This window comes from Delphinapterus leucas, chromosome 16 (genome assembly GCF_059928025.1).
Source record: "Delphinapterus leucas isolate spDelLeu-1000000601 "Yukka" chromosome 16, BTC_Dleu_Yukka2, whole genome shotgun sequence".
Classification (NCBI taxonomy): domain Eukaryota; kingdom Metazoa; phylum Chordata; class Mammalia; order Artiodactyla; family Monodontidae; genus Delphinapterus; species Delphinapterus leucas.
Window position 1 is genome coordinate 23220211 of NC_143144.1, and position 25486 is coordinate 23245696.

Here is a 25486-nt window from a genome sequence, read left to right on the forward strand (position 1 = left end):
TTTTTTTTTTTTTTTTTTGGAGGGCCTTTATTTTTAAACTTGTTTTAAATTTTAAAGAGTGTAGTTGCTTCTAAAGACGTTACCCCTCTGTGGTGCAACTAATAGTGGGCATAGGAGAGTAATAGTAGTTTTAGAGTACTTTGAGTAGTATTTTTTCTCTAATCGTGTTCTTAGATTAAATATCTTCTTGTGTGTGTATATGTAACCCTGAAACACGAATTGACACTTTTCTGGCATAGTAAAGCAGATGTGATAGTTGTATATGTCTTGTCATCCTTGAGTGTTTCAGAGTTTCTATCCGGATAGATGTGCGTCTTTATTAATATTTGTATCAATAAATCCAGTCAGTGGGCCATTTGATCATATCAAAAGGCAACAACGTATGCATTAGGGATTGGATTAGAGAAACAACCCCTGTTTTCAAGATACATAGTTTAATAAGGGAAACGAATAATGCAAAGGTATTTTTGTATGTTTAGTGTTATATGAGAGAAGTGCAAGTTGCCATGGTAATATTTGCACGACTTTTTTGGGTAAATTTTTATTTGATAAGTTTTATGAACTATTATTTGTGATCGATAAATTCAGTCTAACTAGGTTACTACTTTTTGTGTTTTGATTAAGTAGACATAATTTCTTTCTAGATTTTGATGAACTGAAACTTAGATTCTGAGCAGAATCCCTAAAGATGAGGATATACTGTTCCTGTGAATGGTGCAGATTGATCCAGTAGGCATTCTTTACACAGGCAGTATGAATGTTAAGTGTTTTATTCATTGAAAATTGTTGCATCATAATTATAGATCTTTATAATTTTAGATGCAGATTGTTTCAGAAACCTTGAGTTACTTTTGGTTTCTTTTGCAGATAATCTACTGTTTGGTGATGAAATCATCACCAACGGTTTCCATTCGTGTGAAAGTGATGAGGATGATAGAGCCTCACATGCGAGTTCTAGTGACTGGACTCCAAGACCACGGATAGGTATGGTTTCACAGTTTAAGAGCTATCTTTTTCAGTATTCTCTTTTCATGTCAACAAAAAATATATTTCTCTGTCTCCTTGTAGCCTGGTGATGAGGTTCTTAGGTGTTTGATGAGATTTCATATCACCCTGGTTTTAGGGAAAGTCTAGTGCTTTGTACTGTTTTTGTTTTAAAATAATCTCTGTATGTAACTTTTTTATTGCTGCTTTCCTGTACTAGAATATAAGTCCCATGGGGGCAGGGATTTCTGACTGATTTGTAGACTGTTTTGTCAGTGCCTAGAAAAGTGCCTGACACATAGTTTGTCCTCAGTAAATATTTGTTAGGTATTTTGATGAAATGAGAAATATTTTGAAGTAGAGCACAGTATCAGATTTTTATACCAAGGTAGTAACATGACCATCTCAAAATGTTCTTTCTCTTAATGTGCTGGGTTTTTTCAAAAATGCCTTGACTGCTTAAACATAGTAATGATTAGTTCATTTTTAGTGTTTATATTTACTGTATTTTTGGTTTTCTCAAGCTAGGAACTGATCTAAGAAATTTCAGGGTAAAGAATTAAAGCTCAGAACATCAGCATTGTATGTATCATTTTGGGAGACTGGTTAAGATTAACTTGAAGATTATTACTGGAAAAATTTTAAAGATAGTAAGGTATAGATTTCCTTTTCTTTTTTTCTTTATGTCTTTAATGGTAAATAGTGTGGGCTTTCGGGACTGGTAAGATCTTTCCTGTGTTGATTTGTAGAACCCTTTTGTACATACTTCTGTCATGTTTATGTTGTATTCTAGATTTTAACCATAGAAATTTAATTCTAGTAGTTAATTAGTTTGACTCTTAAAATACATACTTGGTATTTTATAGCTCTAGGGGGCAGGCTCAACTCCTGATCTCTCCCTAATAATCTCTTTGGGATATAGCGTTAGATTTTAAGATGCTGTGAATGAAACACCTTTATAGTGCATTTTTTTACTCTGCAAAAGTGTTAAGTATTGCTAATTTCTTACTTCAAAAAATAAATGAGATTTTCAATTACTTGGAAGTGGATCTGATCTAGTTCTTTTCCCTCTTGATATAGGTCCATATACTTTTGTTCAGCAACATCTCATGATTGGCACAGATCCTCGAACGATTCTTAAAGATTTACTACCAGAAACAATTCCTCCACCTGAATTGGATGATATGACACTGTGGCAGATTGTTATTAATATCCTTTCAGAACCACCAAAAAGGAAAAAAAGAAAAGATATTAATACAATTGAAGATGCTGTGAAATTACTGCAAGAGTGCAAAAAAATAATAGTTCTAACTGGAGCTGGGGTATGTAAGATGTATAAAACACTAGTATGGGAGGTGGTGTATGTTTTTTCTTAAGCCTTGCCCAATTCAGAAACATTTTTCTGGTGTAGAATTTATCCTTATATGATGATGGGCATTTGTGTTTGGAAACTGCTAAAAAGTGAGTGCAGGAGCAATTACTAAATTGGTTCAGTTTTTTAAAAACCTCTCGATAACCTTAAAAAAGATTCACGTCTGTTTACTGGCACAGTAGGTAAGCGGAATTAAGGCAAGATTTTTACCTACATTATACCACAACTTCTAAGGAGATGCAGGGAATTTTGCTTGCATTAAAGTGTGTCAGGGCCTGATAGAGAAATTGGTTATTTGTTTGACCTTCGTGGGGAAACAGGGAGCCTAATATGTGTTGGCAAGTAATGCAGTGTTGGAAAGGTAACAGATTCCTACCTCTCCTCCGTTTTAAATTAAGGTGATGTGATTGTGGTGGGTTGAGATTTTTCATTTGTTCCACTTTAGGTCTCAAATAACTAGTTACTTAGGCTATTTCATATTGTGTGTTGAATGCAGAATATGTTGCATGGTAGCGACCAGGACAGCTGTTGGAGAAAAATCAGTCCTGCTTTCTAACCTTTTGGTTAAGGGAGGGTGTTATTTAATCTTAAATGATCATGAAGAATAGTTGCACTTTGCTCCCCGATGTGATTTAGGCAAGTTTGTTTTGCTCTGAGGCTAAAGTGGAGTAAATGCTGACAAAATTGTGAAACAAAAGGATAACTTCTGAAGTCCCTATTTGTAATGTCAAGGTTTATTTGTAGAAAAAGCATAGTGTTTAAATCTATTCTTAAAAATTGAAATATTGTACAACATAGTTTTTTAAGGAAAATAAAGAAATTTAGCGTTCTTGAAGTAGTAGCACTCTAACCCAGAAGAGGGATTTCTTTGGAAATAGTTCACTGTGATAGAAATTCTTGCCTGCTTTCTAGTTAAAATAATTTGGAATGGTTTACTTCGTTCTCAATCAAGTTGGAATTGTTTTAATTTGTTGGTTAAATGCTTATAAAGGTTTAAAGTTAGCCTGACTTAAAATTCTTTACCCCATTATGAATGGAATATGTGATGGATTTAATTATACTGGTTTTCTGAGTGTTTTATTTCTATTAGAAGTTAAAGTAGGGCATTATCTCCATTCCCCAAAAGAAGTTTCAAACTAAAAATATTTTTCAGCTCTTCCCTAATTGTGTGATAAGAGGACTAATAATTATTAAGGTAGCAGTAGAAGATTTAATTGTACAAATTATGCCATGCGTATTTCAGGTTTCTGTTTCTTGTGGAATACCTGACTTCAGGTCAAGAGATGGTATTTATGCTCGCCTTGCAGTAGACTTTCCAGACCTTCCAGATCCTCAAGCAATGTTTGACATTGAATATTTCAGAAAAGATCCAAGACCATTCTTCAAGTTTGCAAAGGTACTACAAACTCTTCTAGTTGTTTCTTTGACCTTCTCTCATGAGAAATTGTTTTGAATGGCAGTCTAGTAAATTGACTATTAGTACTGTGGTGGAGTAAAATCATTGAAATAAAGTCATTTTAGTCAGAATTCCCTTCTTCCCAGAAGGGACTGTCATTTGCTTTTCTTCATTTTAGGATTGAGCTTATTTTCAAAGAAGAGGCTCTTGCATATTTTTCAAATTTGCACTTCAGTAATGGCCTTTACATTGTCCAGGCTTTTTTAGAGGTTAGTAGATCATATAAAAGTAACATCAGTGTTTTGATTTTGAATATTTTTTATGAATCATAAAGATTATAACATCTGCCTTTGGTATGTTTTTTTTTGCGGTATGCGGGCCTCTCACTGTTGTGGCCTCTCCCGTTGCGGAGCACAGGCTCCGGACGCACAGCCTCAGCGGCCATGGCTCACGGGCCCAGCCGCTCTGTAGCATGTGGGATCTTCCCGGACCGGGGCACGAACCCGTGTCCCGAACCCGTGTCCCCTGCATCGGCAGGTGGACTCTCAACCACTGCGCCACCAGGGAAGCCCTGGTATGTTTTATAGTAGCTAGGTTTTAACACACGAGGATGTGCCTGAGAAATTTGTGATTAGAGGTGGAGAAGAATCTTAGATTGCATTTGAGTCAAGTTTGATCTGTTACGCTCTAGCGTCTTTAGTGCTCCTCTGTTCAGTTCAGAAGCCATTTGCCACGTGGGGCTGTTGAGTGCATAAGTGTTCTGAGATGTTATGTAAGTGTGGAAGACATACCAGATTTTGGAAACCTGGTATAGAAAGCATGCAAAATATAAATTCTATTCTATTATATATATATAAATAATTATTATGTGTGTAAATAATAATACTTTGATATTGGGTTATAAATGAGGAAGATTTCACATTGTTAATGTGGTTACTAGAAAATTTGAATTGTGTATATGATTCATATTATGTTTTTATTTGGCAGCTCTGCTCTGGAGTTTAAAGTTTGATGTTACAGTCTTCCCTTGGTATCTGAGGGGGATTAGTTCCAGGATCCCTCAGATACCAAAATCTGAGGATGCTCAAGTCCCTTATATAAAATGGCATAGTATTTGCATATAATCTATGCACATCCTCCCTGTATACTTTTTTTTAAAATTTTATTTTATTTTTGGCTGCATCTGGTCTTGGTTGCTGGATCTTCGTTGAGGTGTGAGGGGCTTCTCTAATTGAGGAGCGCGGCTCAGTTGCCCTGCGGCATGTGGAATCTTAGTTCCCTGACCAGGGATTGAATGTCCCCTGCATTGGAAGGTGGATTCTTAACCACTGGACCACCAGGGAAGTTCCCTCCCTGTATAGTTTAAATCACCTCTAGATTACTTATAATACCTAGTATAGGCATACCTTGTTTTATTTTGCTTCACTTTATTGCCCTTCACATATTCTGTGGGCCTTTTTTGTTTTTACAAGTTTGAGGGATTGTGATCAAGTGAGTCTGTAGGCGCCATTTTTCCAACAGCATTTGCTCACTTTGTGTCTCTGTGCCACATTTTGGTCATTCACAGTATTTCAGACTTTTTCATTATTTGTTACTGTGATCTGGGATCAGTGATCTTCGTTACTGCTGAGGACTTAGATGATGATTAGCATTTTTTAGCAATAAAGTATTTTTAATTAAGATATGTACTTTTTTTGAGACATAATGCTATTGCATACTTAATAGATTACCATATAGTATAAAAATAACTATATGTACAGGGAAACCAAAAAATTCATTTGACTGACTTTACTGGGATAATTCACTTTATTGCTTTGGTCTGGAACCAAACTCGTGATGTCTCAGAGGTATGCTTATATGATGTTAATAGTCGCTGGTGCAGCAAATACAAGTCTTGGCTTTTGGAACTTTCTCGAATTCTTTTTCTCTGAATATTTTCAGTCTACAGTTGGTTGAATCCAAGGATGTGGAACCTGCAGATATGGAGGGATAACTATGCATTATACCATACCCAAGAAATTTTATCTTTTTTATTTAAAAAAAAAAAGATTTATTTATTTGGGTGTGCCGGGTCTGTAGTTGCGCGCGGGATCTTGTAGTTGCGGCACGCGGGATCTTATAGTTGCGGCATGCAGGATCTGGTTTCCTGACCAGGGATCGAACCCAGGTCCCCTGCATTGGGAGCGTGGAGTCTTTAGCCTTTGGACCACCCGGGAAGTCCCAAGAAATTTTACTTTAGAAGTCTTTTTCTCTATAGTTTAGCTTTATGGAAAGAAACTGTAAAATTGTTGTTGCTAAACTTTAGTATATTTGAAAGGGTCTTTTGTATTAGTGATTATTTTTTAATGAGCATAGAAGTGAAGTGGACCTGAATTTCCATTAAGGGATAACCTCAGCTACTTTCAAATCATGTGGTCTATTTACATACCTATAAGAAGAGCTCTGCCAATTCAGAATACATGGTACTAGCTTAGATTGATGGACTGTCTAAAGAAATAATTTTGTTTTGTGCAAGTGTGCTTATAAATGGGAATTAGAGTAAAATGGGGAAATTATATTAGATTTTCTTGGATATGATTTACTTGCTAGAACTGAAAGCTAAATTTGAAAATTTTGTAGGCTACTAAGAAATTTGCATCTTTCCAGTAATCAACTTGAAACTTATAAAAAATTTGGAACTTCATGTATCAGCAGTGATGATGGCCATCTATATCTAGCCTTTAGAACAGACAGCTGGTTCACACTAAACTGAACAAATAATGTAGAGTATCTCTTTTCCTTTGTTACAAGAATATGAATTCATGAAGATTCACTGTTTTTAACATACTGGTGCTAGGGGTTCTACTGCATGACTTTGAACACCAATGAAATATCATTTAGTTACTGGTTTCTTGAATTGGACCTAGGACACTGGCTCTAGTTATCAGAAATTAACAATTTTTTTTTTTCTGGCCACGCTGCATGACATGTGGGATCTTAGTTCCCAGACCAGGGATTGAACCCGTGCCTCCTGCAGTCTGCAGTGGGAGTGCGGAGTCCTAACCACTGGACTCCCAGGGAATTCCCCAGAAATTAGCACTTTAAGAAAGGCATCAAGTAACTAGAATTTACTTTGATCTTGCATCTGATTATAAGAGCTTGATTCACTAGTGCATTTGTAATGCTCACAAGGTTTTTGTTGTAAATTCTTTGTTCTGAGAGGAAACAAAAAACATGCTCAAACTAACTTTTCAGCTTTTTCCCCATCACTTCAGTATATGCTAAATTGCCTGACACGTGGGGAAAATGTGGTAACTGAGAATACAAATAGCAAGGTGAGAAAGATTGTAACCTTAGTTGTCTAAGGTATATAATGGGTATTCAGTTTTAGCTTAAACTGGTTTTGACATGTAAGAATCTATAAAAGCAATTAAGAATTATTCTTACAAACTATAAAAATACACATAATAGAAATCTAGACAGTGCTTAAGAGAAAATAAAATATCTGAATTGGAGTAAAAATGGCACAGTGTTAATGTGTTACAGTGTACAGATTTCATAGTACCTAGGAGAAGAAAAAGTTGGAGGGGCAGCATGTTTCACTTCTCTATGAACGTTTAAGTTATGGTAGGAGCTAAATTAATAATCTTTATAACTACCACTCATATAGGATTGTTGTACTTCAATTCTTACATTAGGAACTGCCAAAAGGAAAGTACCTAGTTGGTGAAATAGCACTTAAAATAAATATTAATAGGTAAGAGAGACTGAGTTAATTTTGGTCTAAAAATGAATAGGAAAAAGCTGAAGGACAAATAAGTAAGGACAAAGAATAAAGGATAGTATTTAAAAATGAAGGATGGGGAGAGTATGTAAATATTGTAATATTTTACTGGATTCCAAAAAGAATACATGAGTAAAATAGTCATAACCTAAAGTTTTCTTCCAGTGTCTGTACTAAGGAGAAAGTTAATTAAAAGATGGTAACTTTGCTAGTTATGAGAGAAAATGAATTTTTTTTAATTGAAGTATAGTTGATTTACAATGTTGTGTTAGTTTCAGGTGTACAGCACAGTGATTCAGTTATACATATATATGTATCTATTCTTTGAATTCTTCCCCTTATAGGTTATTATAAAATATTGAGTATAGTTTCCTGTGCTATACAGTAGGTCCTCATTGGTTATCTATTTTATATATAGGAGTGTGTATATGTTAATCCCAAACTCCTGATTTATCCCCCCTCCCCTTTCCCCTTTGGTAACCATAAGTTTTTTTCTATGTCTGTGGGTCTATTTCTGTTTTGTAAATAAGTTCATTTGTATCTCTTTTTTTTTAATATAAGTGATATATTTGTCATTGTCTGGCTTACTTCACTTAGTATGATAATCTCTAGGTCCATCTATGTTGCCGCAAATGGCATTATTTCATTCTTTTTTATGGCTGAGTAATATTCCACTGTACATATTTACCACATCTTTATCCAGTCATCTGTTGATGGACATTTAGGTTGCTTCCATGTTTTGGCTGTTGTAAGTAGTGCTGCAATGAACATTGGGGTTGCATGTATCTTTTTGAAGTATAGGTTTCTCTGGATAAATGCCCAGTAGTGGGATTGCAGGATCATATGGTAGCTCTATTTTTAGTTTTTTAAGGAACCTCCATACTGTTCTCCATAGTGGCTGTACCAATTTACATTCCCACCAATAGTGTAGGAGGGTTCCTTTTGAGAGAAAATAAATTTAATAGAAAGCCATGAAAACAGGAAATATTGTGAATTTAGGCATTTTGGAAGGAAAGTTTCTACAGATGTATCAAGCCATTGATTGTATATAACTGAGAAGAAGCAGATTTCATCTAGACTGGAAACTCAAAAGTAACGGAGAGGTGTGTAAAAGAGGTAACTGGTTCATTAGAGCAGTTTCTCAACCTGTTGACTCTGGGATGGATAATTCTTTGCTGTGAGTAGCAGTTCTGTGCACTGTAGGATATTTAGCAGCAACCAATGGCCTCCTCCCTTTAAATGCCATTAGCCCCCCACCCCAGTCTTGACAATCAAAAATGTGTCAAGATGTTGCCAAATGTCTCCTGCAAAATTGCTCCCTGTTTGAGCACCAGCATGTTAAGTGCGCCTAGCTTTAGTACCACTTTGAATTCTTCTACACAAGAACAATTAAGGCCAACATTAAAGCTATATATTCTTGTTCTGAACTGTTGTCCTCTTGCATAATAAGGGTTTAAATTGATAATGAGGTTGTGGTCATGGTCCTGAGGAGTCTAAATTCACTGGTGCTGATAAAAATGAGTGGTTTAAGAGTCGGTGAAGGTGAAACTGAGGTTGTATAAAATAACTTTTTTTTTTTTAAGGACTGTGTTCAGAGAGTGTAGTTGCTTGCCCATATTGAATACAGTGAATGTTCTTTCCCTTAAAGTGATAAAATTCAAGAAAAAGTAGAGGGAGAAATATGAACTTCCAAAAACGTATATTTTATTCAGTAAATTGTCACTATATTGATAATGTGCAGATATACCAGATTATGTAGTTATAAAGCTAAGAAATCTCAAAACCAGCTCATTACTTAAAAATCAAAAAAAGCACACACCCCCACCCCCAAAAAAGGCCACAGTCCCATTCACTTGAAGACAGTATGTTAATACTGACTTGTGTAGGTGGATTACATATAAGTGTAGAGTATTATATTTGGGTGTATATTATAAAAATGGAGTCTTTTACCCACTGCTTTGGATTTGTAGTATTTCTGTTTAATAAACTTTCAGATGCTTGAATACTTGATAACGGTCATAGTGTTCATCAAGTGGTCTACTGTAACTAATCCTGCAAGTGTTCCTTTTGGATGTTTCCTGCTTTCTGTTATTAAAAAGGTATTGCTCTGATTGTCCTTTCTGGTATGTTTATAATGTTCTTAGGATAAATTTCTGAAAGCAAAACTGCTAAGGGTCCTGATTTGTTTTACCTTATTGCTGCCTGGAAAGCAGGCAGCAATATATACTCCCATCAGAAGTATAATATATACTCCCATCAGAAGTGTAGAAGCATACGAGAAAACTGATTTAGCATGCCCATGCCCTCTCCCCCACAAAAAAAGCCTCCCGTGATACGTTATTAGTATTATTTTTTAGAAAGTGTGTGTGTGTGTGTCTGTGTGTGTGTTGGTGTGTATGTTGTGTATATGGTTTTAAAAAGAAATTCAAACAGTACACAACAAATGATAGTTGGCCTCTCCCTTCAGTCTTCCTAACCTCTAATCTCTTTCTCAAAGGTTACCATGGTAAAATGTTTCATTGGGTTTCCTTCTAGGAAAAAAAAAAAAAAATGAGTAAACCTGTTTGTGTGTGTGTAGGGGGGAGAAGTATTGTAAGTTTCTAATAATACTTTAAAAATGATTACCAACAGAATCACATACGCTTTTCTCTACAGTGCTTTTTTCCCATTTAATACCCGTGGAAGTAGTTTCATGGCGGCACTTAGATATACCTCATTTTAAAGAAAAGGCTGCATAGTACTGTTTGATAGTTGTACCCCAATATATATAATCAGTCTCCTGTTAGTGGATATCTAGAGTTGTTTTTAAGGCAGTTAAAACTATCAGTGTAATAAATAAAAAATTAGCATGTTCTCATTAGTGTTCAGTTTTTGTTTACTAGTGTAGATGACTGCTTCTTACTACTTGCCATGTGTATATCTTTGAGTTGCCTGTCCTTAGCTTTTTTTTTTTTTTTCTTTTCCACTGAGATGCTTTTCTTTCTCATACTGATTTGTGAGAACATGCGTTTTTTTGGCCGCAACCTGCAGCTTGTGTATCTTAGTTCCCTGACCAGGGATTGATCCCAGGGCATGGCAGTGAAAGCACCAAGTCCTTAACCACAGGACTGCCAGGGAATTCCCGAGAACATGTGTGGGTTTTTTTGGTTTTTGTTTTTTTATTTATTTGGTTGCGCCTAGTCTTAGTTGCCGCAGGCGGGCTCCTCACTTGTGGCTCACTAGCTCCTTAGTTGTGGCATGTGAACTTTTAGCTGCAGCATGCATGTGGGATCTAGTTCCCTGACCAGGGATCAAACTAGGGCCCCCTGCATTGGGAGCACAGAGTCTTAACCACCAGCCAGCCACCAGGGAAGTCTCCAAGAACATGTATTCTTGAAGAGTGTTTTTACATTAGAGGGTGATTGGAATTCCAGGCTCCACTAATCCCGTGAAGGATGTGCAATGTGAAATATACTTACTAGATTAGTTTTAGTGGACTGATTTGCAATACCTAATAGAAATGGTATTTAGCCTAAAAGAAAAATAGGAAACATGAGGTTGAGGGATCAGAAATTGCGTAGTGGTTAAGAGCTGCACTTTGGCATCAAAACTGGGTTTGAATGATAGTTCTGCTACTTGCTAGCTCTTGTGACTTTTGGCGTTACTTCTGTGCTTTGGTTTTTTCATCTGCAAGATGGGGGATACATGTCTACAGGAGGGTCAGCAGACCTTTTTCTGTAAAGGGCCAGGTAGTAAATGTAACCTGCTTTGTGGACCACATGGGAACTCTGTCATACTGTGTTCTTTTCCTTTACAGTCCTTGAAAATGTAAAAACCCAGTCCTCAGCCCAGTCTACAGCATTATTATAAAGTGCTCCTGTTATGCCTGTTACTTACATTAAGTAGTAATGAATGCTTGACTAATTGAAATTCTCTTGTGTTAGATTAGTACAGGGGCCGGCAAATTACAGCCTCAGTCCAAATGTGGCCCACTGCCTTTTTTTGGTACAGCTTTGAACTAAAATTTTTAAATGGATGGGGAAAAAAATCAAAAGAATAATACTTCACATCATATGAACATTATATGAAATTCTAATATCAGCGATTGTAAATAAAGTTCCACTGGAACACAGCTATGCTCATTCATTGGCCTATTGCCTGTGGCTGCAGATATACTACAATAGAAGACTTGAGTGGCTGCCACATAGACCGTAAGGACAGAGACTGAATGGCCGCAAAGCCTTAAATACTTGCCAACTGGTGTCCCAGTGTGGAAAAAGTTTGCTGAAGCTTGAGTTCCTTGGAGAAGTCACATGTTTAACAGGAAAAAAAGTAGTTAAATTTGTCAGGTGACTTAACTTTAATTTGCAAGTATTGAATAGGTAAGATTTTTAGTAGTCTATGGTTTAGTGGAATGAATGAAACAAGACCAGGGATTATGAGGAGTTTCCTTACCAGGATCAATTAGTTTCACTTATTTTTTGACAGCATGGAGAATGTAAATTCTAGTTTCTTAACAGCTCTACCTACTTACTACCTAGCAAATAGTGGCATCTCAAACTTTGATGAGTCCTTTTAGTTTTGAGGGGCTGCAGTTAACACCCCTGCTTTTGACTGGAATCTCATTCATATTGCTAGAAATTTTAAGAAGCAAGCAAGCAAGCAGAGAGCATCTCTGGAGAAAAACCATTATTTCTACATGAAAGCTTACTGGGGCAGATAGTTCTAAGCTTTAGTTTTGGTCACATTGGTTGCCTATGGCCAATTACTGGATTGTTCGCATGTTTCTGGACACTGCTGTGAAAGCAGCCTGTCATTTTAATAGTACTTGAGCCTTTGGTCCCAGCTGTGCTTCCACTCTATTCTAAGTGGATCCCTGTGGCAATAATAATGGTCCAGCCCACATGATTGGTTCCTTAATGGGCCTTAAGGAGGTTGAGATTTGGGATGGTCTGTCTTGCTTAGAACTAAAGTGTCACAGTTTCAACATGAAGAATTAATCTATATTTTATCTGAAAGTTGTATCTCCAGTCAATTAGTTTTTAGCAGACTTTCCTTGTTAAGTAAGAGCCTGATTTAGGAGTAATTCTATTAAAAAACAGTCCTTTCAGAGTAATTTTTTCCCCATTATTGCAGATTATATCCCTTAGTTTGAACACAGTATTAAATCTAATGATTCAGACATGGTCCACTACATATTTGAAAGAAAAGAGACAAAGTTAAGTTTCAAATCATCATAAAATGTAGGCTTATAAGATGAAACAAACCCTTCATAAATTATTCCCAACTACAGGAATTGATTGGTAAATTTAAGGACTAAATTTCCCTGAACTGATACGACATGAAGGGAAACTAGAGTGTAGAGCTGAATCTAGTGTCCCACAGGTTTTTGTTCTTCTTACCCTCTTTTTTTTTTTTTTTGCGGTACGCGGGCCTCTCACTGTTGTGGCCTCTCCCGCTGCGGAGCACAGGCTCCAGACGCGCAGGCTCAGGGGCCATGGCTCACGGGCCCAGCCGCTCCACGGCACGTGGGATCCTCCCGGACCGAGGCACGAACCCGTGTCCCCTGCATCGGCAGGCGGACTCTCAACCACTGCGCCACCAGGGAAGCCCACCCTCCCCTTTTGAAAAGGGTGGGGATAAGGCACACAAAAGTTCATTCCGGGAGGATGGAGTCCTGGTACTCTGCCCAGCCTTGTTCTGGAGGTAGTCAGCCATTTGTTCTTGTGCTGCTTTTGGCATGCTATTAGCACTTTCCTTACTACTTTAGATCCTATTTTATCTGTTGCCTAGAATATTATAATATTTGTTAAAATACTCTTTAACAACTGTTTCCAGAGGGGAGGTTTGCAAGGTGCTGGTGTTTAATCCTCTAAATGTATTAGAACAAAGTAACCTGGGAAGAAAACAGTGATTAATAGAGAGCACAACCTAATGGTCCAAAACATAATGTGGCTTTCAGTTTTCTATAAACATTAGCTTTAATAAACTCTTCACTTGTTACTTCTTTCTATATGCATTCTTTCTTAAATTGCAAAGTTCATGAACTTTTATGATAAAAATTTGAATGAGAGGCAGAATTCTTGGGTTTTCAGCAGCATATGGACATGGATGTGATAGTCTTTATAATGAGATTTGCATATTATTTTTACTTAAAAGGTATCCCAGTAGTTTTTTCTAAACTTGAAATATTAAGTAGTTTAGAAGTAGTCATCTAGAATCTTAACTGTCAGACTTTTTTGTATAATGTCAGAAGTGAAGTCCCCTACCCCCCATCCCCATTTTATAGATTGTTTGTATCCTTCCTAACTTGATGTTTAAATTAATGTATCTGTATACTTTGCATATACTTCCCATTTTTGCTTAATAACAAAACAAAACCAAAGCTATACACAGTGGTGACTAGCTTGATTTTTTTTTCACATATGTCATGGGCCATCTTCCAGGTCAGTGTATCGAGACCTCCCTCATTCATTTTAATGGCTGCATACTCAACTATTACTGATGTACCCTATTTCTCTGACCAGTCCTCTGTTGATGGACATATGGTTGTATCTTGTTTTTTTGCTAGCATTGTAATAGGTTAGAGGCTGTAATGAATGGTAAGGAAGTAGGCAGAACTACTACTTCAAAGAAAAAAGAGAAGAAACTTCCTTTGCCATAGTCACTTACTAAATGAAGTTTAATGAAAACACTGTCAAAAGTTGAGAGGACCAAAATTGATACTTTTTCTCTGATCTTTTTGCCATGTGTATATCTGAATTCTTTGTTTTTAAAGAAGAAACAGCATTGAAGCATTATTTGGGGGGAAAAACACACACACAAAATCCAGCAACTCAGCATTCATGAGCAACTCTATACTATACCAGTATGTGCCTGTGCAGTGGAAGGAAAACAATTTTGGTAAGGAATTAAAACTTCAGCTTTAAACTTCCAACAGGTTGATATTTATAATAAATGATGAATCAAAAAAATTTTTAATATTATGTTGACAGTGCCTTTTTTAGTTTTAAAAAAGAAGTCACCATATCTTTGATATCTTTTAATTTCAATTTAAACTTTTTCCCTTTTTCCTTACAAAAAAAAATCATTTGCAGCCAACAAAAAAATTAGATATATATTAAGGTATGTATTTCTTCTGACTTTTATTAAAATACCAATTAGCATTTATAAGAGATGTTTGTGGGTCGACTTTATCCTTTTCAAGAGGCCATGTTCACTAATTGCTGAGTTTTACACATATGACAGCAACAATCCTTTCGTAAGTGTGTGTGGCATCCATCTAGATGCTTTGAGATGCTCATGTATTGTTTTTTAATTATCATTGGTGGTTTTGTTTTTTTGTTGTTGTTAAACCTGTGACATTTGTTAGCACTTATATAATCTTTTTTCTGCTTTTTGCGTTATCTAGGAAATATATCCTGGACAATTCCAACCATCTCTTTGTCACAAATTCATAGCCTTGTCAGATAAGGAAGGAAAACTACTTCGCAACTATACTCAGAACATAGATACACTGGAACAGGTTGCAGGAATCCAAAGGATAATTCAGTGTCATGGTTAGTAAACTTCAGGATTGCTTTTTCTGTTACATATTAGTTAGTTTTGTAGGAAAAGTTAGGATTAGAAAAAAGGCTGCCATCCAGGAATGGAGATTAAGCCTTATTGTTGAATCATGTTATCTGATCAATTGTAGATAAATGAAGGAAAGTAGATTGCAAAAATATGAAACCAGAAATATTGGCCTTGACACTTAATTGTACAAAATGTCAGATATTAATGTGCTTTTGGATTTCAAAAGATGCAGCAATTATGTAACATTAAATTCTTTTAAATAACCTTTTTTGATTACAAAAGTAGTATTAGCTATGGATGAAAAAAACATGGCATCTTTAGGAAACCAAAGGAACTGCTGAGTAGTTCAGATGTAGGCTTCAGAAATTTGAAGACTAAATCTAAAACAAGTATGAACAGACCATTTTCTTATGTATCTAAACTGTTTCTGAAACACAGCTGTTAAGCTAAGGTAATACAGTTGTAACCTTCCAAGTCTGCAGTTTTAGTCCTGGAGGAGTTGGTATATTTTATTAAAAGAGTAGCTTTAGGAAGCATCATTATATCAGCATCTCTCTCATGGAGTCTCTTAAAAATTTTAAAGTCGCTAGCTTTTCTGTTGTCAAGCTTACATTATAACCGTTATTTAAGAAATGGAAAATTTTCTTTAATAAAGCATATATTTGTTGGTTGTTTTTAGGTTCCTTTGCAACAGCATCTTGCCTGATTTGTAAATACAAAGTTGACTGTGAAGCTGTACGAGGAGATATTTTTAATCAGGTAATTTATCACCCATATCTTAGGAACTGTGCATGTCTCATCTGTTTCTTTTACCTCAGTCCTTTTTTTCTGGAAGTATTTATGTGGTACAGAAACATCCAGGAAAACAAATGTTAGTTACCATTGGAAATTCCAGAGAAATACACAAAAACCTTTCAAAACCTTAAGTTAAAAACATTGTTACATAATCTTTTGATTGATGAAGTTGACTACCTAATATATAAGCCTAAAATAAAAACCCAGATCATTAAGTGTGGTGTTACTTAACATTAGTTTTTCTCCTTACTCTCCCTTTTTAAAAGTGCCTGTCAGATTCATTTTGTAAAAAATATTTCATGTACGCTCATTGACCAAAAAATACAGGAAAATATGGCAGAGAATAAAAACCATCCAGAAATAAATTCTGTATGCTTAGTTGCATATATAGTTAATCATATAATTAGGAGAAGATAGCATATTAAAATGGAATCGTATTTTACAGACTTTAATTTTTTAAAAGTCTCATCTGTGTACATATATACACATGCTGCTTTTTCCTCTTAATATATAATGGACTCTTGAATATCAAATGTAGGTCTATACAGATATAATAGCAGCATACACAGATAATAGCAAAATTGTATTTCATTGTATGTTAATAAACTTAACGGGTCATTGATAGTTGATGTTTAGGTTTTATCCAGTTTTCCCTATTTATCCACAGCTTTTCTGTTTTCTTTGATAATTTTGAAATGATTTCTTGGGAAGTGTGGAAATGTTGACTCTAACTCGGGCTTGCCCTTCTCTTTCCCACCTCAACTAAAATCTGGAACATGCAGGTGGTTCCTCGATGTCCTAGGTGCCCAGCTGATGAACCACTTGCTATCATGAAACCAGAGATTGTCTTTTTTGGTGAAAATTTACCAGAACAGTTTCATAGAGCCATGAAGTATGACAAAGATGAAGTTGATCTTCTCATTGTTATTGGGTCTTCCCTGAAAGTAAGACCAGTAGCACTAATTCCGAGTAAGTGGGTGATGATTTTTTTTAGAGAACCATTTCTATATATTTTGCCATGGGTTGTGGGTCTGTAGAGTAGACCCCAATGATATTATTCTGGTTTTTCAAGAGTGGTGAAGAGCCGGACTTTTTTTTTTTTGGCTGCGTTGGGTCTTCGTTGCTGCACGTGGGCTTTCTCTAGTTGCGGTGAGCAGGGGCTACTCTTCATTGCTGTGCGCAGGCTTCTCATTGTGGTGGCTTCTCTTGTTGCGGAGCACTGGCTCTAGGAGCACAGGCTCAGTAGTTGTGGCTCACGGGCTCTAGAGCACAGGCTCAGTAGTTGTGGCACACGGGCTTAGTTGTTCCACGGCACGTGGGATCTTCCCAGACCAGGGCTCGAACCCGTGTCCCCTGCATTGGCAGGCGGATTCTTAACCACTGTGCCACCAGGGAAGCCCCCAAACTTTAATTTTTTTAGGTGACAATATTCTTGCTCAGGAAGATTGGTTAATCTGACATTTCAGTGGGGCAAGAGGGCTTTCAAAACAGAAGTAATAACAAGGGGAAACTGTTCAACTTAAACTTTTCAGTGGAATGTGCTTTAATGTGGCAGGAGTTAGCATGAGCTAATTTTACATATACTGAGGAAACATATTAAAAATAATCTGTATTTTTAGTCTTAATTTGAGTAGTTAACCTTTCAAATGTAATTGATTTTTGGTCCAGTAAGTTCAGATGTATAGCTTGAAAGATGTGTAACGTACTCATGTAAAATAGAATTTTGGGGCTCACAATGATTGGTTTGTTTTTGTAAGAATAACAATCATGCCTTGTCAATCATTGTATGTGGATCAGCTCTACCCACAAGGGTGTTCATGTGTATAAAAATGCTCAAAAATAATTTAAGTCCCTATTATTCTCAGGAATATTTCTTTAATCCATGCTCCCATACTACCTTTTTTCTCCCTCTAATGAGCAAGCAAGGGGGGAGGAAGATAGAGGGACTAATTTAGTAGCATCATTTGTGCCATAAAAGTGAGGGAAGGAAGAGAGGAGAGTATATCAAACCCTTAACTGGAGAATTAAAATTGGACCGCCATACCAGCAAACAGAGCAAACTGCTGGAAGAAACAGAGTTAAACTCTCCAATTCTGCATCTTTTTCCTAGCCCACATGTAGTGGCTTTAGCAGTTTAACTCAGCCTTCCTCAAGTAGCTGTGAAATTCTGTTAAAGTAGATTATAGGACAATTTGTAACTAAAAAAAAAGAAAATTTAATGTATAATTTGCATGTTATTTTTTTCTATTTAAATGTGAGGCAGAGAACTTCTTCCAAGTTTCCTGTGGGGTAGTAAAACGTGTTGGTGATAGGCAAAGGTACTTCTAAAAAATGTAAGACATTGGTACATTATAGTGGAGAACAGACTGGTATGAATTTTCACATTATCAGAAGCCATTTTAGTAGAATAACTATTACCTATACTGTGCCAAGAACTCTTCTCTGCATATTAACTCAGTGCTCACTGCAGGCTTGTGGAGAAGTAGTTATTACCCCATTATACAGACAAGGAAATTGAATACATAATAAAAAGTGAGGCGATTACGCAGGGGTAACCAGGTGACAGGAGCAGAACCTGAAATTTTGCTGCCTGTTTACTTGATAGTTTGATGGTATGTAATAGCTTGGTTGAATACTAGAGTTGGGTGTCTTCTTTGGTATTGGGTGCATGTTAGTTTTTTTTTTTTTTGGCCATGCCTCAGGTCTTGCAGGATCTTGGTTCCCTGACCAGGGATAGAACCCTGGCCGTGGCAATGAAAGCGCAGAGTCCTAACCACTGGACTGCCAGGGAATTGTTAGATTTTTACACAGTGCATTTCTTTTGGTTTTATTAGTGTACCTCCTTTCCTTTCTCTAATTCTTACTTTTTTCACCCTATTCTTAGGTTCCATACCCCATGAAGTGCCTCAGATATTAATTAATAGGGAACCTTTGCCTCACCTGCATTTTGATGTAGAGCTTCTTGGAGACTGTGATGTCATTATTAATGAATTGTGTCACAGGTTAGGTGGTGAATACGCCAAACTTTGCTGCAACCCTGTAAAGCTTTCAGAAATTACTGAAAAACCTCCACGAACACAAAAAGAATTGGCTCACTTGTCAGAGTTGCCACCCACACCCCTCAATATTTCAGAAGGCTCAAGTTCACCAGAAGGAACCTCACCAGCAGATTCTTCAGTGATTGTCACTCTTTTAGACCAAGAAACAAAGAGTAATGTTGATGATCCAGATGCATCTGAATCAAAAAACTGTGTTGAAGAAAAATTACAGGAAGTACAGACTTCTGCTAGGAGCATTGAAAGTGTTAATGAACAGTTGGAGAGTCCGGATTTGAAGAATGTTGCCTCCAATACTGGGGAGAAAAATGAAAGAACTTCAGTTGCTGAAACAGTGAGAAAATGCTGGCCAGCTAGACTCGCAAAGGAGCAGATTAGTAAACGGCTTGATGGTAAGAAAGGCTGTTGAAACATTTTGAAGGTTATAATTATTCTAAAGAAATATTTGTAAGAAGTGAGCCATTTTGGCAGGCTAATTAGGGTAATTTTATGCGGCTAAATGTAATAGTTGATTGTGTTTAGAGAAACTGTAAAGTTGAGATTTTAAGCCAGAAAAAGATAAACGGTATCTTCCATAATATGGGGGAAAAGTGGTGTGAAAGCATGCTCTGTACCTTGTGTTTCTCTAGGGAATGAGAAGGTAAGCATTTAATTGGGAAATACTGAGTGCTCTGCCATTTTCTGGTGAGAGCTTTAGCTAGTAGAAATGATTGAGATTTGGGTACTTACTGTGGGGCAGTGACTTCACATTTTCTGATTTTAGTATCCTGAGGCAGGAACTATTACTACTTTGGTACACTGAGGACCATAGAGGTTAAGTACCCCAGGCAAGGTAACGACTAGGGTGTGGAAGAACCAGGTGGATTCTGGGTTCTCTTAACCATTAGGTCGTGGTGTTTCAGATCTAGAAAACAGCTGGTTCTTCACCACTGAGTATCAGAAATACCATCTACCCTGTTTTGACACATGGGAAGGTCTTTTTATCAATTTGTTTTTTTTAAAAAATAATTAATTTTGGCTGCATTGGGTCTTTGTTGCTGTGCACAGGCTTTCTCTAGTTGCGGCAAGCGGGCTTCTCATTGTGGTGGCTCCTCTTGTTGTGGAGCACGGGCTCTAGGCGCATGGGCTTCAGTAGTTGCAGCACTAGGGCTCAGTAGTTGTGGCACACGGGCTTAGTTGCTCTGCAGCATGTGGGATCTTCACGGACCAGGGCTCGAACCTGTGTCCCCTGCATTGGCAGGCGGATTCTTAACCTCTGTGACACCAGGGAAGTCCCTATCCATAAGTATTAACATAAGTGAAATCACTTTCTACTTTTTGAAACTACTTATGACCAAGTATTAATCAAACAGAAACTTGTGCTCTTAGATGCAACAACTTTGTACAGCTTAAAACATCAAGTCCCATTCCACTTATATACATGGTGAAAACTGACAAATTTGAGACAAACGTATTAAGTGTTGTAATCATTTGCTCTAAATAAATTTTAGTTCAGTTGAATAAGCCTTTGGGCATTTTCCATACAGCAAGTTCTGGAGACACTGATCAAGCTACTGATATTTGTGTATATAATTACAAAAATAGGTGAATGAGAAAAAAATAGGTGATATTTTAAAAGGTTTATGCTACTTGGAGGGCACTAGGTTATTGAAGGCTTTCTGAAAAACCTGACTTTGGTCTTGAACTGTAATTAGGGAAAGTCTACGGGGGGGAAACTAGAAAGAGCATAGAAGAATACTTACGCTTTCAAATGTGGCAAGTGTCAGGAGTAGAGAAATTACTGTTGATTTAGTCAGGTAAGGTAAGTCTCTATCATACACAAAGTCTCCCTAGGCACTGGCAGCATTCTCTGGCTGTCTTTTTGACAGATGGGTCAAACATACAAAACTCTGCCCCAGGAAATTGGTATTATACCTTGTATTCTACCAATTTAGACCTTTAAAGGTACAGGCTTTGGAATTAGACTGAGTTGTCAGATCTACTTCTCTCTCATAGCATTGTGAGCATTTGAAAAGATAACGGATGTAAAGAGTGTAAAACAACATTTTTAGCGGTTAAAACCAAACAACAGCTGGACTTTACTCATTTTAGTTTGCCACTGTTTGTTGTGAGGTCGAGGCAGAAAGAGAGGAAGTTGGAGCATATAGGAAGTCGAGGCTGAAAAGGAGGAAGTTGGAGCATATAGGAAGTAAAATGTAAATGTCTTGAGGGTTGCCAAGAGGGCAGAAACAGACAGGTATAGGGTACGTCCACTGAGAAATAGATGATTCAGTTCTTCAGGGGAGGCCAGAGCAGAAAGAATTTTTTTTTTAAATATATTTATTTTTTTGGCTGCTCTGCACGGCATGCAGGATCTTAGTTCCCCCAGCAGGGATAGAACCCAGGCCCCCTGCATTGAGAGCAGAGTCTTAATTTAACCACTGGACTGCCAGGGAAGTCCCTGAAGTGAAGTCCCTGAAGTGTTCTTTTTGTAAACATGGCCTAACCTATAGAAAGGAAAGGGCAGGAGAGCCATGTGCTGGGACCCTTTAACAGACTGTGAGGGGATGTGATTCAAAGGACATGGCCCTAATTAGAAGCACCAGGTGGGGTTTTCTTTCTCTAGTCACTGAAACACAATGAAATAAGTGGTTTCCATGCTGCAACACATAATAGGTGAGAACTGGGTCATGATGGGGTATAAAAAAGCTTGAAAGTCATTTTGAAGAGAAACTCACATACGTTTGGTAGATGTTATGTCACTCCAGATAAACTATGCAGTTAGGCTTTTGTGAGTCAGTCTGGGATATGGTGCAATAAATATAACACGGTGTGATAACAGACTTAAGTCAGAAGGTACTTGGTGCTTGTGAATATAAGGGTATAAAACATTTCATCATTAATGTTTAAGGTTCCTACCCATTCACTTACATCAAAATGTAAACAAAAGCAGGGAATACTTCTTACCATCGGAGGTCAAATCTTATACTGCGAATGCTAATTTGGGAGGGCGTTGGGAAAGAAAGCTTAAAAGGCCAGCGCTAGATCAGTGCTTCTCACACTTTAACGTGATAAGACTCTTGTAAAAATAGATTCAGAGGGTGGGTGGTGGGCTGGATACTTCATTTCATTTAATCAAATCTGTTCAAAGGGAGTTTCATTGAACGTGGCTGTCTACATTTTTTTCATACTTGCCTCATAGGGTTGTGAAAATTATTTCATATCCAGATGAGGAAATTGAGGCACAGAGATAACTCTCCCAATTTACAAAGTTGATGAGTGGCAGAACTAAGATTTTCATGCAGGACTGAGTCTATAGCTTGTGTTTGAGAAACTACAGTAATAGCCTCTAGTAATGATACTCAGGTAAAAGGCTAGAAGCTACACTTTATTCCAGACAGCCCACTCAGACCAAGTCTTAGAAAACTGGAAATAACCCACTTCTCTCTTATTACTGTGTTTCAGGTAATCAATATCTGTTTTTACCACCAAACCGTTATATTTTCCATGGTGCTGAGGTATATTCAGACTCTGAAGATGATGTCTTATCCTCTAGTTCTTGTGGCAGTAACAGTGATAGTGGAACATGCCAGAGTCCAAGTTTAGAAGAACCTATGGAGGATGAAAGTGAGATTGAAGAATTTTACAATGGTTTGGAAGATGATGCTGATGTTAATGAGAGAGCCGGAGCAACTGGATTTGGAGCTGATGGAGGTGATCAAGAGGCAGTTAATGAAGCTACATCTATGAAACAGGAAGCAACATGCATTAACTATCCATCGAACAAATCATAATGTAATATTTGTCCAGGTACAGGAATTGTTCCACCAGCATTAGGATCTTGAGCATGTCAAATTGAATGTTTACTTGTGAACTCAGTAGAGCAAGGACACCAGAAAGGTATATTATTTATAGACTGGTAAAAGTTTTTTTTCCCCATGGGTAATTTTTAACTTACTTATTTCTGTGCTTATACACTCAAACACTAACTCTTTTTTTAAAACAGAAAGGTACCTAAGTATCTTTAATCAGCTGTTGGACAAGACTTTCTTTTAAAGGTTCATTTGTATGATACATCCATATGTATATATAATTTTGTTTTTGCCTAGTGAGGTTCAACATTTTAAAATTTTCAAAAAGCCATTGGAATGTTAAATTAATGTAAAGGGAACAGCTAATCTAGACCAAAGAATGGTATTTTCACACTTTTCTTTGTAACACTGAATGGTTTGAAATCCTCATTCTCTGTTCCGCTAAACTTTTGATTCTTTATAGCACAATTACCTATTACCTATTTTCAAACAAACACTGGCATTTTCCAGAACTTGTGGCAGCTAACTTTTAAAAATATCTCATGACATGCAATCTGAGTAGAAGGAAGTCAACAATATGTGGGAGAGCACTCAGTTGTCTTTGCTTTTTAAAGTGAGACTTGGTGCTAACAGTTTCAGGAATATTGTATTTGTTCAAATGAAGATGGCTTTTGTACTTCCTGTGGACATATAGTAATGTCTATATTGGCTTATAAAACTAACCTAAAAAACAAATAAATGCTTTGGAAATGTTTCAATTGCTTTAGAAATAATAGTGCCTGCTTGGGCCCTTAGTTTTGAGAATATTTGCCATTGTTGTTTAAATATACCTATCAATCACGGTGGTAGAGCTTGCATTGATCCTTTCCATAGGTATTAAACTGCCAAGATGTGAATTTGCAAAGCCTTTATGAATCAATAATAATGGTACTTCAACTGGGGGGGAGAGTGTAGTATTTTGGACTGTTACCTCTCCCCCCGCCCCCCATAATGAGAGCAGCAGACCCCCTGATTACAGTTTCAAAGCCAGTAAGTACATGTTTCCTGTTGGGAGGATTTGGTGTGTAATAAACACCAAACAACTAGCCTAGTATTATGGAGATGAGCGTGGTGTAACTTGTAATAGCAGAATAGTTAATTAAACTAGTTCTTATAACGTATTTAAAAGCTTAGCCTGCCTTAAAACTAGAGATCAACTTTTTCAGCTGCAGAAGCTTCTAGCCTTTCAAAACAGTTCATACTTTATAAAATTGCACAGTAAGAATTTATTTTGCAGACCTTTCCCCCAACATTGCTTTCAAATAAAGTATTCCTGTGTTGCTTTAGTATTTATTACAGCTTAACAAAAAGGGTTTGAAATATAGCTGTTCTTTAAGCATAAAATACCCAGCTAGGACCGTTACTGCCAGAGAAAAAGAATTTTATTGAATGGCCATTTCCCTACCTGAAAGATGTCTCAATCTGAATTTGACTACACTAAAGAATGCAGTATATTTAGTTTGCCATTTGCATGATCTGTGTTTGTGCTATAGATAATATTTTAAATTGAAAAAATTTGTTTTAACTTATTTTTACAGTGAAGACTGTTTTCAGCTCTTTTTATATTGTACATAGTCTTTTATGTAATCTACTGGCCATATGTTTTGTAGACTGTTTAATGACTGGATATCTTCCTCCAACTTTTGAAATACAAAACCAGTGTTTTATACTTGTACACTGTTTTAAAGTCTATTAAAATTGTCATTTGACTTTTTTGTTTAAGGTATAAAATTTTAAAGTTTTGCAGCTTTTGTACAGCTTTGAGGGCTATATTAGATGCTTTCTTCTCATACTACATTTCTTCATTTAATTTATATCTATCAGTCTCACCAGAACAGTACTTTGGCAATGAAAGTTCTGGTTGCAGCAACTGGTGCATCACCAAACGTTTCAAAACTAATATTTCAACCATTCTAGGCCAGGAGCCTCAGGCCCTGCCTTTTCCCCTCCTTTAACCCTGCCTAAGAATAACTAACTTGACGTATGAAGATTTGACAAAGGACCAGCACTTTGAACTCATGTGCTGTAATCCTGTGTCCAAACACAAGGAGTGGACAAAAAATGACTCTAGATCATATTTGGTATGAACTTTCCTACTATTCAAGAGGGCAGGAACACGCCCCTTACAAAGAGGTAATGAATAAATCTTGACTGGCAGGTTCCTGCCCTCAGGTCACTTGCCTTCCTCCCCAGCAGACTTTTGAAGTGAATCTAAAAACAAGAAAACCCCTCTGCCCCTGTGCATCTTGTTTGCACTAGAAAAATTACCTGTAAAACCCCATCCACAGATGTTATAAAAATAAGAAACAGTGACATCACTCCATATATGCACAAAATGGAAAAAGAAGTCAGGTAGTTCACACCTTAAAAAGGAGGGTACGTGGTCGTTTTAAGTAATCAAGTACCTGGCAAGACCTGATTTAATTAAAGCCATGTATTCAATGCTGTTTCCACTTCCCTTGGTTAATGCATCATATATTCCACTGGTACAATACCCTAATTAATGGCACATGGTTTAATTAGCATCTGCCTTACAGCATTATTTGATAAATTTTATTTGAAACAAGTCTCAACTCCTAGACATAATCAAAAAGCTCTTCTGACTCCTTAAAAATGAACAGAGTCAGCCTTGGGATGCTAGCAGAAATGGGGAGAAATGGTCTAATGACTCCTCTTTTTAAGTGCCTCCCAACTGGGATTAAAGATCACTGGGAAATTTCTGAAAGTAACCTGAGC

The 25486-nt window shown here is 36.8% G+C and overlaps 2 protein-coding genes across 5 annotated transcripts in view; one reads left to right on the plus strand and one right to left on the minus strand.

Moving 5' to 3' along the window:
- SIRT1 (sirtuin 1) overlaps positions 1–25486 on the plus strand; it is a 29679-nt gene that overhangs the window by 912 nt on the left and 3281 nt on the right. The window contains exons 1-9 of one of the 3 annotated variants that reach the window (XM_089897564.1): positions 630–729; positions 868–984; positions 2065–2306; positions 3600–3752; positions 14906–15053; positions 15749–15828; positions 16647–16833; positions 18749–19312; positions 22365–25486. The exon at positions 22365–25486 is cut by the window's right edge and continues 3281 nt beyond it. In XM_089897564.1, the coding sequence (XP_089753690.1) occupies positions 2094–2306; positions 3600–3752; positions 14906–15053; positions 15749–15828; positions 16647–16833; positions 18749–19312; positions 22365–22693 (1674 nt within the window). In that variant the 5' untranslated portion in view covers positions 630–729; positions 868–984; positions 2065–2093 and the 3' untranslated portion in view covers positions 22694–25486. Of the gene's footprint in view, positions 1–629; positions 730–867; positions 985–2064; positions 2307–3599; positions 3753–14284; positions 14398–14905; positions 15054–15748; positions 15829–16646; positions 16834–18748; positions 19313–22364 lie in introns of those variants that run through there. The other 2 variants (XM_022590702.3, XM_022590703.3) reach the window with 2 other exon arrangements.
- Positions 1–25486, minus strand: part of HERC4 (HECT and RLD domain containing E3 ubiquitin protein ligase 4) — a 159944-nt gene continuing 134458 nt past the window's right edge. For both annotated transcript variants that reach the window (XR_016388057.1, XR_016388056.1), the window contains one exon: positions 1–22511. The gene's annotated coding sequence lies outside the window, so the exon portion shown is untranslated. The remainder of the gene's footprint in view (positions 22512–25486) is intronic.